Consider the following 12,300-nt stretch of genomic DNA (forward strand, 5'->3'; position numbering starts at 1 on the left):
ATATGAAAAACAAAGCACACATACCTCAGGGAAATGTACATAGGCCTCTGGCAGTGCTTGGGCCTGCTCATGCAGGGAGTCGATGAGGGGGTGGTGGCTCTGGATCTCCTCCTCTATCTCCCTCTGCTTGCGAGCTAGAGTTTGGGTGGAGAACTCATCGTGGCCCACCTCCTGACTGGACACCTGTCGAAGTGTATCCATAGTCCATGCCTCCATGTCATTGGCATCTGTCTGGAATTGGTGCAGGGCCACCGCTTCCTTAAGATTTTGCTCTCTGAGCTTAGTTGTCTGGGGATCACGGAGAAAAAGAGAATTAGAAAATGAAAAAAGCAATGTTTGAAAATAAAAAGCTTATACTTTGATCACCACCCACCTCCTCCAGATGTGCCCACTGTGCACGGATGTCTTGGATCCTCTCGGTGACCTCTGGAGCTCCGAAGTGTCCCTCATTAACCAAAGCTTCCCCTGAAGCGATGCTGTTACTCAGAGGGCCATAGCGGGCTGCCATCTCGTCTCTGAAAGCCTCATGTTTGCTGAGCAGGTGAAGGGCAAGAGTGAGATCCCGGCCACAGTCTCCACTGGCCAAGATCTGCTCCTGCTCTCTGATCCAGGCTGCCTCCTCCCCGACATCCCACATGAATTGCCACAAGCGACGGGAGTCCTCTAGGCGCTCTCTGCGTTTCCCGGCAAGCTGGCCCAGCTCCTCATAGGCATGACCCAGCTGATCGACCTTCTCACTAACTAGTCCTGGCTCGCAGGGTTTGTAGGCTGACAAGAAGAAGTTCATGACCGTTATTTTATTTTGTGCACAAATATATCAGGGCAAAGCTGCATGGTCTGTACAGAGCAAAGCGGGGAAAGACTCACCCTGTTCATAGGAAGTGAAGCGCTGTGCAGCTCCCTGCACTCCCTTGATCCTCTCTGCCTGAGCTGAAATATCAGCCTCGACCAGAGTGTGTTTCTGCAGTAGGTCTAACACATCATGCAAATGTTTGCCACTGTCTGGAGACTGCAGACGACCCTAAAGCACAGTGCAGTATATATTTGGTTATATCATCTTAGAAAACAGGGTAACGGGTGGTCAATGTTCTTGGAAAATCTTTTAAAACAAAAGAGATAATTAGATTTTAGATTTTCAATTCATGTTAAGAGCCATGCCGTGCACACAGTTAAATGGTAAAAATAACAATTAGGTAAGCTGAAGCTGAATTAAAACAAACTTCAGTCCATTAACCTGAACAAACAGGGAGCCTGAGCCTGACTAAACTCGAGGCTGAGAAAATTCTTCTAACCTGAGCGACTCGAGCAGAAATTCATTAAATGACAACATTGTGCTACAAACTGATAATAAACTGTATAAAAGCTTTCTAATAATGAGGTAACCACAGAGACACTTTAAGAGAGTAATTCAAGTTACTTATCAACACAGCCTCAGACAAACAAATGCAGACAAATAACATCTCCACCCCCTTACAAACCACGTGTTAATTCTCTCTCTCGGTTTAGTAATCTAAAGGAAACCTCAAGTGCTAACTTCAGAGTGGGTCAAAGCTCATAACAAACAAACAGTGCTATATTTGTTTAAAGATGGTGGGTGGCTTCTGAGGCCAGGCGTCAGGGTAGTACAGTGCAGTTGTAACGTTTGAACTGAGACAGAGGAAATAGGCTAACTTGTCTAACATGCTAACGTTTGAGACAGTTAAAACAAACAAATGGTAAGCTACAAAGTTAGCTGAATATTTCTGACATCTATATAGTGCATTCACTGCTTCAAAGAAACAGAAAATTAAACTACAAAGACCTACAATGACAACTGGTAAGCATAAAGTCCATCTGTGAAAGGTTAGCACCATCATTTTAAATAGTCAACGTGCACCATGGATACTCAGGTAAGCTGAGTGATGCTGCAGATATCTGAACCGCTCAGGTTGTAACCTTGGTAATACACAATTATAATGGCAGCCAAAATGTCAAATGCTGTGTCAATGACCATCAGAAAAACTGCATCTGGCACAACCAGTGTTGTCAGACTGGCGTATAATATGATAGCATGTGGGCATGAGTCACCAGATTTCCCCATGTGAAGGAAAAAAACACACACTCTGAAGCCTACCTCAGCAAACCTCAGTAAAGCCAGCAATGACAGGTGACACAGCTCAGACTGGGCCTGTAAACAGCTAATTACTGCTGTTAATGGTCCTCTGATAAGAGCAGACACTAAAGCTGCTGAGGACATATGTTGACAACAACTAACGCAATGAGAGGATTAGGAAATTCCTTTTTGTTGATTAGAAAACAAAGCCAACAGAATGTAGCATGTTGAATGGGTCAGTACCTTCATGTCTGCCATCCAGTCCATGATGTAGCGCATCTCCTGGAACAGTCTCTGCAGGTCTCGATGGGCGTTCAGCCGCTCTCTGCGTGCAGCCAGAAGCTCTTTCAGGTATTCCCACAGTCGTAGCACGTTGTCCCTTCGCGCCAGTATTCGCCGCACATCATGGTACCCTTCTGCCTCCAGCTCTTTGGCAACAGCCTCCACAGCAGCCACTCGCTCCAAATATGCTCCAATGTCTGTCTCAATTGCCTCGTGTTTTCGGGTGGCTGCTTCTACTGCTCCCAAGTCAGTCCCAAAGTTGTCCTAATAACAGAAAGAAATTTGCTTACCACAGTAAAAAAAAAAAGTAGTCAGAAATAAAACTGCAACTATAGCCAAAGATTTGCTTTTGTTTCTCACACTACCTGAGACACCAGCCTCTGGTTCTCGCTCAGCCACGTCTCCCGCATAGCAGCTTTGCGGTCAAAGCGAGCAGCGAGCATCTCCAGCTTCTCCTGACGAATCAGCTCGTTTCTCAGGGCCAGTTCACGTTCATGCTCAGCCTTTTCCAGTCGCTCCCAAGCCTGTCACACAATCAAAAACACAGGAGGTCGGTAACATCCTGCATCTAAGGTACCAATACTGGATATATTTGGAGGACAACTTTGTAAAACTTAATTTACTTATATAGTGGATAATCTTGTTCCAAGAAAACCTAAAGCAAACATGAACAATTTATGCATGCATGAAGCGCCTTACTTAACAGTTTGAATACATGATGTTATGAACCCTGGCTTTCACTTCTCTAGATGGAAAAGAATCTTTAGCAACCTATACCTTGTTGATGTCAGAGATGAGTTTTCCCTCTCTTGGCATGTAGACTTTCTGATTGTTTGCTCTCATCTTACTCTGGATAGTGAAGAGGAGAACCTCCAAGTTTCCTTTTTCTGTAAACCTGCGGAAACAGAAACCACCTCTGTTTAACGTCAACCTCACATATGTGCACTACAAGCACTGAGTAATTCACTAGGTCGAATTAACCCATCTTTCTGTTACTTACTTGGGGGGTTTCTCCACAGTGCGGTAGGAGTTGAAAGCCTGGAGCTGGTTCTGCACCGCACTCAGCGAGTTAGCTAGCTGCCGATCATTGAGCGTCACTATGGTCTGTTCGATCCACTGCAGCAGCTCCGAGGCCAGGGTCTCATACTTCTCTATCAGCTGGTCCGCCTCAATCGCATAGTCCAGCACCTGCAAGCGGAAGAAATCTGTGAATCAGGGCAACTGGTGGTACTACTACACACTGTTCACACATCAATACACCCAGACACATGCACCGCTTACCTTGCCAATTCGTTTGCCCTCCACTGCCAGGGCTTTCATCTTGGAGAAGTAATGGTAGTAGGTCGCCACATAGGTAATGATGGACTTTTCATCAGGCTGATCCACATTGACATCTGAAACAACGACAGCATGATCCATCTGCACCTGAGCTCTTCGTAATTCTACTGACTATAAACTTCAGCACGCACAAACAACATGGTTAAGTTTGGCTCTCACGACAGCCTGAAGTATTTAATGGGTGCCAAACTGTGACCATCTTTGGATGTGCTTTTTGTGGTGTCAGAGTAGCTGACATGTGATGCAGTGTTGTCTAAGCTAGAATTAATTCCAGTAATCCTCCATAGTCTAACCCATCAAGCTGTTTTGGACAACAGGCACCAGCTTAGTGCTTTCGTAGACGGTATCAGGGTGCCGACGTGTTTTTGTGGAGGCTTTACCCACTCACCTTCTGGGTCCAGCAGCTTGGTAAGCCCGAGCTCCTTCTCAGCCACATTGAAAGCATTCTGGAGGTTGTAGTGAGCATTGGACCTCTTCAGGTTGTCAAACTCAATCAGGTCAGGTCTGCAGAGGCCAGGAAAAACAAGAATGGGGGTTTAATAAGTACAGATTGCATACGGGAAACAGGGTGCAAGGAAATGGCAATATCATTTGGGCTGATTTGCAGCAACACCCTCTTGTTTTATAGAGTAAATCCACTCTAATGCATGTCTCTGTTTACAGACAATGGTGCATTGAATAATCCATGGATTGAGGTATAGCCATCTGCAGGAAAACAGGCTTTTCATCTGTGGATTAGGCAAGTAGCTACTGCCAATTATTGCTTATTCCTGCCTGAACCACGTGTTTAATTTGAGCTTACTTTGGCATCAGATGGGTATAAAATTTAATAGGGAGGCTATAAATCATTAAAACTTTAATGACCAATAAGCATGAACTCTGGCTGTTGTCTCATTGAGGTTCAGTGGCTACGTCCAAAATGTTTTAAACGTCCTGTGGTCATGAACCTCCACAACACGACACATAGCAGATACTTTCAATATTAAAAAGAAAGAACCTCTTTCATATTGAAACTGCCTGCTGTGCTGCCTCGTGTGTCGTTTGAATACGGGCCTAATCATGTAAATGGCAACTTCATGGTTTGCATGAGTGTCCCATTGCTCAGTAACGGCAAAGAAAACAGCGTTATTATTCAAGTATCAAGTATCACTTAGGCATTCAGTGTAACAAACAATGCTCTCTGATGTGTTTGACTCGTGACTTTAGGCTACACCTTTTAGCTTTGTGTTCACAGATTAATTGCAACATGAGCTATTGATGGTATTATTACCAGCAGGGTGTGCAAGTGAGTTACCAAGCATGGCTCATCAAAGAAAATAAGTGGGTTATTATTTCTGTGATCTAGGTCATCTTACTCCCTATTTTATTTTCATCCTTTCATTGGGTTGAAGGATGGGAGGAGTAGGAGGAGACCTAAATAGAAAAGGGGTTGAAAAAAAAAAACCCCAGAGGAGTGTGATGGTGCAGCGACAGGTGCTCCTCATTAGGCAGAGAAAGATAAAGGAAGTGAGACCTTTATGATCTGCAGAATAAGATTCTAAAATCCTTACTTATAAGAGAAGAACAGTTTGCCTACAGTATGGCTAACAGGGACCTGCAGATAACACCAAGTACAGGAAGAAGTCAATGACCTGTGTTTGTGCACGATGGCATTGAACGCCAGTCCATCTCTCCAGCTGGTGGTGAAGTTGTGGATGTTGACATTGGGGTATCTGCAGAGGCCAAATCAGAAGTCATTAATCATTAACAGAACACAGCAAGAGTAGAGAAACCACTTCAGTAAAACCAGAAATAGCACAAGGCATCAAATAAATCTTCAACATATCAGTTTATCCTGTGTGTGTCTCTCCTCTCCCGCTCCTTTTCTCACCCAGCAGTTTTCATTTGGCACCAAAGCAGGAGGGCATCTTTAGCTGACTTTTTCTCCTTGTTGTCCTCCGTCTCCACACTGATGTCCTGGATCTGTCAGCAGAGGAGTCATTCAGTTAAGACCTTCTTACATCATTTAACACCATTCCTTATAATCAGATTTTACATATTATCTACTATTATCTGTCTATTACCAGTTATATGTTAGTTTACGGCCAAATTGATCGCTTGAAGAACTACCATATACATAACATGACAGCAGAAATAATCTCTGTATTTATGAGTTTGCCTGAGGATGGACTGGGCTACATGCAGAGACAAACTCACAGTTTGAAAAAGGTTAAACAACGTGGCAGCTGTGCTGAGGTGGGAATGAGCAGAGCTCCCCAAGGCTAGACTAGACGTTACCTGAAAGCGCAGAATGATGGTCCAGATGAGACCCAGGGTGAGACGGTGATTCCCATCAACGATGTCATGTGAGCCCATGTTTTCTAGGTGGACTTTTTGCTCTTTGAGAAACTGCAGGGCTTTATCGACATTCTCCAGGCAGTGGATACGCATGCGGCCCTTTGTGGGCTTTGGCTGTGGGAGCGGAAGAAAAACAAATCAAACACAAGTGACAACAACAATATTAAAAAAGGAAGAGATGTGAGGAATTGAAATAGAAAAACAAGTAGAATCAGGAGGAGAAGTGAATCAGATTGAAGAAAAAGAAGAAATGAAGCGCATGATATTCCCCTTCCTGCAGATGTGTGGTGCAAGATGAGGGTCAAACTGAGGGCCGGGGTCAGGGTAAAGACAGAAAAGGGCGGTTTTTGTTTGATACTGACCAGCTGTTCTCCTGAGAGCACTTCCAGAAGGCGGATAAGCATGCGGCCATCGCGGAGGTCGGTGTACAAGTCACCAATGCGACAGGTCACTCGTCCCAAGTGAGAGTTCACCCATTTGGTGAAGGTCTTCTTCTGTACTGCTTCACGCTCATCTGCAAAACACACAACAGGGAGACACGAGGGCTGAAGTCACATTCCACCGAGATTACAATTGACTCAGCTGGCTGAGATGCCACGGGCCTCGACATCATTACTGTCAGGGAAATAAATAATTAGAAGGAATCAATTAGGCTCTAAACAAACAGCTTTGTTTTGTGTGAGAGCAGACAGGTGACAGTAAATCATAAGGACACGAGCCCTGGCCCTCAGCAGTTCATTTCACAGATAAGCTACGCCATTAAGTCTCTTGGATCACAGCATTGACAGCTTAGCGAGAGGTTTTCACTCTTCAGACTCTTCCGTTTACTGTTGGCTCTGCTCATGTGTGCACTGTTAATTACTGCAATGATGAGTTTACAAGAAAAAAAGTGACAATGCAAAATTACACTAACAGGCGACAACATTTAATGAGCATTTTGCTGTTCTTTATTAGAGCAGGACTAAAATAAGTGTCACAGTAAATTAAGCTGTAACAGCAGCTCAGACATATGGACCAGGGGAGTAAGAAGCTAATCCTGCGCCGCCACCTAACAAGGTGACCTCCTTTCTAGGACACAAGGTCTCCCTGCCTTCTGAAAACACTATTCTAGTGTTGTACTTAATGCACTGCACCTAACACAAGCTCACACAGAACAACCCCGGAGCAGACAGAAAATAGATCATAGCAGCAGCTCTGTGATAATTAGTTGAACAAAACAAATCCTCCCTGCAGCGGCGTGAAATGAAATACAATGGTGGTACGGATGAATTGCTTTATTGCATAAATAGCTACAATTTGAACAAAACTTTATTCTGTAAAACTGCATATCACATATAGATCCATTTGATAAAATCATCTTTGATGGTGACTGGTATCATGCACAACTACACCAACTATAACCAAGTATAACAACATGAACAGCAGGTTGAGCAATGAATGTGACAGAAAGCTGCCTGAGGGCTCATGTACTGGATAAATAAAAGTCTTGTGTGTTAATCTTGTTCCTTCTCCAGAGTCATTTAAACCAATTGCTATTCTATAAATTCAAATACATAAGCATTAAGTTGTTATATACCTTTGTTGGGAAGGCATGAGCCCACCAACATGTATTAAACTGTTGCCAAAAGGTTGTTTTACTGAAGAAAAAGCAGAGACAGCAGGGTTTGTTCTAAAGAATCTGATCAAAGAATGCAGTGACTTCATTTGTATTTCAAAAACATTCACTTTCTGATTTTAAAAAAAGATACTCATGCAGAAGGCTTGCAGCTGAAAGCTACTGTAATGCTCAAAAGTAACACTGTTCAAAGCAGAGACTTTCAAGCCGAAGGCAAGGTCCAAAATATCAAGGCAGAGGGAGATTGTGAAGGTCAGCAAGTCTTTTTCAAAGGAGATCCGTGAGATTAAACCACAAGGTCAGAACATCAATGGTAAGACTTGTGGGCGATTTTAAAAAAAGAACTTAAAAAAAGTTCTCTTTGCACTGAAGGTGGTTAAAGTATCACAAAAGTAAGTGAGGCTATAAGGGGCTCAGAAAGTATTACTGTTATAACTGTTTAGTTTTTGGTTAATGAATGAATAAGCCAAAAAGACTGAGCAACTGGAGGTGACAAAACAAATCATGTTGTGCAATAAACCCTTATCTAACTGCCATCTGAAAAAAGAACAGATTTAGAAACTTCACACAACCCTTCTGGGTGGAGAAACACAGGACGTAACGCTTGATCTGTTGCAAACCGATCGTGCTTCACTGTATCTGTACAGATAGCCTCTGGTAATGAACTTTTACAGTACATCTACCTATCTAGCTTTCAATTTTCTTTTATTTAAGCCTCAAAAATCATTGAGGTTTCCCTCATTTGCGATGAGTGTCGAGATACAGAAAAGTGACACAATTAAAACAACCAAAAACACAATGCTCAGTAAAAACATTTAATTTATCTGAAAGAAATGAGAGTGTCGATCCTGAGAGTGTGTTGTAAGTAATTCCATGGTCCAGTTCAGCATGGATGATCTGTAGGGCGGTGAACGTCCAATAAGAGATGTGTTTATCACGCCTCTGTGTTAGAGGAGACCAACCAACAATACAGCTGTGACCTCTGCATTTGACTTTATTGTAATATTAGTATTACCACTGTGTCGTTTCTGACCTGTGAATTATATTTCAATGAGTAGGTTACCTAACAGTTGCCACTGTCCCACTAACATGCTCACAAGGATGCATATATACACACCATGAGCATCAGGATGGTAACATTTCAGCAGAGTGTGTTTTGCCATCTCACAGCCTTAAAATGAAATCACTGGGACTGTAAGAAAAACACCATTAAAATGTGTTTGCTGTAATCCTTGCTCAGTGATAAAATGCTTTAGTTGCAACTCTCCTGACGGCACCATCTGCCCGAGTGCACTGACCAGCAGCAGAAGACAAAACATTTCATTATTTGTTTGGTTGTCTGAGCTCTGCACCGGGAGATAACTGGTTCTGTCTGTGTCTAGAAGAACAGTGTTCAGGGTGTGCAACTATTAAGTATCATATACTGATCATCTCTCACCCTGTTGCAGCTTGCTGTTTTCCTGCTTGACTGCCTGGTAACAATTGGGAAGGGATCATGCATTACAGACAAAGAGTTCAATAGCAGAGAAAGGCATTTCTCAAAACCACAGCACAATGGGATGGGTATGCTGGCCTTTAGAGAGATTAACTTTTGGCGATGGTAGCTATGCAGACGAACGCTGAGGGATTACAGGTAAATGGTGCAAAGAGACACAAACACATGATTAAACTTGTTTTATGAAAAAGGCACCGACAAAGTGTTTTCTAATCTGCAGCTTCACCAGAGATATAATAATATAAAGTTATCACTGTGGGACAAAAGTTGTGGCTGTATGTGAATTTAGAGCAGGTGATACGGCAGACTAGAGTCATGGCCTACGGGCGTATTTGGAGGACAGGAGCTCAGGCAGAAACAGGCTTTTCTCTGCGATCAGCCCGCTTGTCTTCAGGATATTCGTGCCTCTTCCTCGTTTAACAAAACTCAAGGTTATGAGACAAAATGATGTTATGTCATCACAATGAAACAGCTACTATCGCTCAAACAATCCTGCCCGAGTTCTATATACGATAACAGAGTGTGCTGGTTGTTGGGCTCACTACTTGTCCCTTTCTTATTTCAACTTTCAGGAACAGCCTGTTTTTCTCTTCCTATCTCTCTCTGCATCAATAAATGCAAAATAATAAAAGGACCACAAAGTGATCTGAAGTTGAGCCAGAAGAGGTGGATTACTGTGCCAGGTGAGGTAGAGTGGAGGATCTACATTCCTCCTGACGCCTGGTCATGTTGTGACAGCACCCAGCGCTGAAGAGGAGGCGGTGAAGCGGTGGGCAGGGGTCCTAAAGTAGAAACACCGCTTCTCCTGCTGTGCTGCTAATAACAGGGCTGCTGAACAAGAACACAGGAGGGGGACAAACACAGACACCAGTCTCGGATGTGTTTGCTCATTATGGCGAGCAAACACAAACCTGTCATCAGTAACAGCCACTGCAGATAAGGGCAAAACTGTTGCAGCTGTTTTTACTTACAATGTGACATTTGTTTATTGTGTTGTTCGAGCACAGGGGGTTATGTCAACTGTGAAGTTTGTGCAACCACTTCTAAATGCTCTATTATTTTTTAACTAACCTGTAAGCATGCTCGAGGGGCTACAACAGTTTATTTTTAACAGAAATAACCCCGATGTCTGAAGGTGAGAAAAGATAAAAGGAACCTGGACTATGTCTCCTTTGTGTTGTTAGATGTCTTAAGTCGCACGTCAGACAAAATACCTGCCGAGCCTGCCAACTTTGTTACACAATAGAGGACAAGAGAGACGAGGGGGAAATGTGGGCTTCGGAAAGCAAGCCTTGTAATTACTTTTTAGTTTTACAAGTCTTGCATAATCTTAGCCTTTTTTGACAAAAAAAAAAAAACCTCCTAAAATAAATGACTTTCCACGCCTGCTGCAAAATATGGACAATTCAAAGCAGTAATTCTCCCACACTCAAATGCAATGTTCCATTTTTAGAGGCTGCAAGGTGTGATAAATCTCCTTATGAACGTACATTGTTGTGCCTGTAATCCAGCACGAACCACATTTTTACTGCTCTTGTTTTTTTTAACAGTATGCATCCTAGCAAGTTTACACTACTTCCAATGTGGATTCAATCAACCGCTGTTTATTTATACTATCTAAACATGTTAAATTATAAAAACTGGACTCTTTGGGATGAAACATATATTCTCATGTTTTTTTTTACAGAAGTGAGCCTTCAAAACAGTTTCAAACACCCCTGCAGCTCTCCTTGTCCTTCCTGAACTTCTTAGCGTGTAAGCTAGAAAAACAAGTGGTTAGTGTTTGTCTCCATTGTTTACTAATGGCAGATCAGAACTAGTGGTTAGAGGCATCACTGGATGTTTCAAAAGCATATTTGGGCATGTCCAGTCATTTTTAGCATGTTTGTCTCTGGCAGTGAGCTTAAAGTATATGTCAGGGTGGGGGAGGAGAGCGGCTCAGTCAGTGCCCTCTTGTCGGATTTGGCTCGCTGCTCTTTTCATATTTTACCCCGAAACAAACTTGTGTACTGTTGATGAGCATCTGCAGGTAATCCGAGAAAATATGCCGCCAGACTTAATCCCGTCTGCGCGCCTCATAGATGCAGGGATCATGTTTGGTGATAAAATGGAGACACAAACAATGAATCAGTGCGCCAAGGCTCAACCTTCGAAAACAATACCACATCTGTGCATCAGAACGAAGAATATATCTACATCAGCTGTGCCATTGCACTGACGTCAGGGTTAACATTTAGTGCGTTGGGAGACATTTTTGGTTTTATGGAAACGTGTGCAGACGTGTTAAAGGAATTAAAGAATACCCAACTTTACTGTCCCAGCATACAACATACAAGTCCAGTGGTTACTCTTCATCAAGATCCAGTAAATGAACAGGACAATGAGTGAGGGACAATGAAACACATGCTGCTGTTTTGATCTGGTTTTCCAGTTCTGTTGTTTTTGTTTGTGGATTTGATGCTTTAGTGGGTGTTTATCTAAAATGTTCAAACTTATTCAAACTGTTCTGTCGTAAATGTTACCATTATGCAAGTGTTTCACATTTCTAAACACCACAGTCAGAGATTACATGTTGGGCAGTGTGCAGTGTGTTGTTTGTGTGAGTGGAAGGTGTGCTCCTGGCATACATTGTAATTAGATTAAGACAAGGCGTTGTCCTTCTGCCAATTAGTGGACAACCTGTACTTGTAGGGTGACTTTTTTCCCAGGCTGCCAGCTTGGACAGCATGTGGTCAATGATGAACAAACATCTCGGTCAATCAGTAGCCCCTTCTGACAGTATGGATACACAACGTGTTCAAAATACACTGTAAGAAGTTGGGTGGAGGCTGGAACTCATTGCAGAAGCATTTAATTATTTAGGAAGCTCTCAGCGCGATTCCAAAGATGGCTGATCATCGCTAGTTGAAGATTATGTCCTCAACATTCAGTGTTTACAACGCTCAAATTCTCCTGAAGGTTCATTTATCTGTACATTAAATCCCACCTCATTGACAGAAATGTTTGTGTGTTGCTGTAGTTGCACAAGAGACAATGGCCCACACTGCTCCTTAACGACTGACATCATCAGCGTCGTTTGTCCATCACAGAGGAAACACTAAGCATTAGTGGGAGAGAAATAGACAAACAGAAACTTCCTTC

At 42.9% G+C, this 12,300-nt stretch overlaps 1 protein-coding gene across 2 annotated transcripts in view; it reads right to left on the bottom strand.

Moving 5' to 3' along the window:
• sptbn2 (spectrin, beta, non-erythrocytic 2) overlaps positions 1 to 12,300 on the bottom strand; it is a 48,375-nt gene that overhangs the window by 13,669 nt on the left and 22,406 nt on the right. For both annotated transcript variants that reach the window (XM_069669176.1, XM_069669177.1), the window contains 13 exons: positions 6,412 to 6,563; positions 5,990 to 6,163; positions 5,583 to 5,674; positions 5,344 to 5,424; positions 4,101 to 4,216; positions 3,656 to 3,768; positions 3,375 to 3,562; positions 3,152 to 3,269; positions 2,740 to 2,898; positions 2,336 to 2,638; positions 868 to 1,021; positions 374 to 768; positions 25 to 288 (listed from right to left, as the gene is read on the bottom strand). In XM_069669176.1, the coding sequence (XP_069525277.1) occupies positions 25 to 288; positions 374 to 768; positions 868 to 1,021; positions 2,336 to 2,638; positions 2,740 to 2,898; positions 3,152 to 3,269; positions 3,375 to 3,562; positions 3,656 to 3,768; positions 4,101 to 4,216; positions 5,344 to 5,424; positions 5,583 to 5,674; positions 5,990 to 6,163; positions 6,412 to 6,563 (2,309 nt within the window). The remainder of the gene's footprint in view (positions 1 to 24; positions 289 to 373; positions 769 to 867; positions 1,022 to 2,335; positions 2,639 to 2,739; positions 2,899 to 3,151; positions 3,270 to 3,374; positions 3,563 to 3,655; positions 3,769 to 4,100; positions 4,217 to 5,343; positions 5,425 to 5,582; positions 5,675 to 5,989; positions 6,164 to 6,411; positions 6,564 to 12,300) is intronic.

The sequence above is a fragment of the Semicossyphus pulcher genome, unplaced genomic scaffold (genome assembly GCF_022749685.1).
Source record: "Semicossyphus pulcher isolate SPU_LCO1_2020_fin unplaced genomic scaffold, fSemPul1.0.p SCAF_10, whole genome shotgun sequence".
Classification (NCBI taxonomy): Eukaryota; Metazoa; Chordata; class Actinopteri; order Labriformes; family Labridae; genus Semicossyphus; species Semicossyphus pulcher.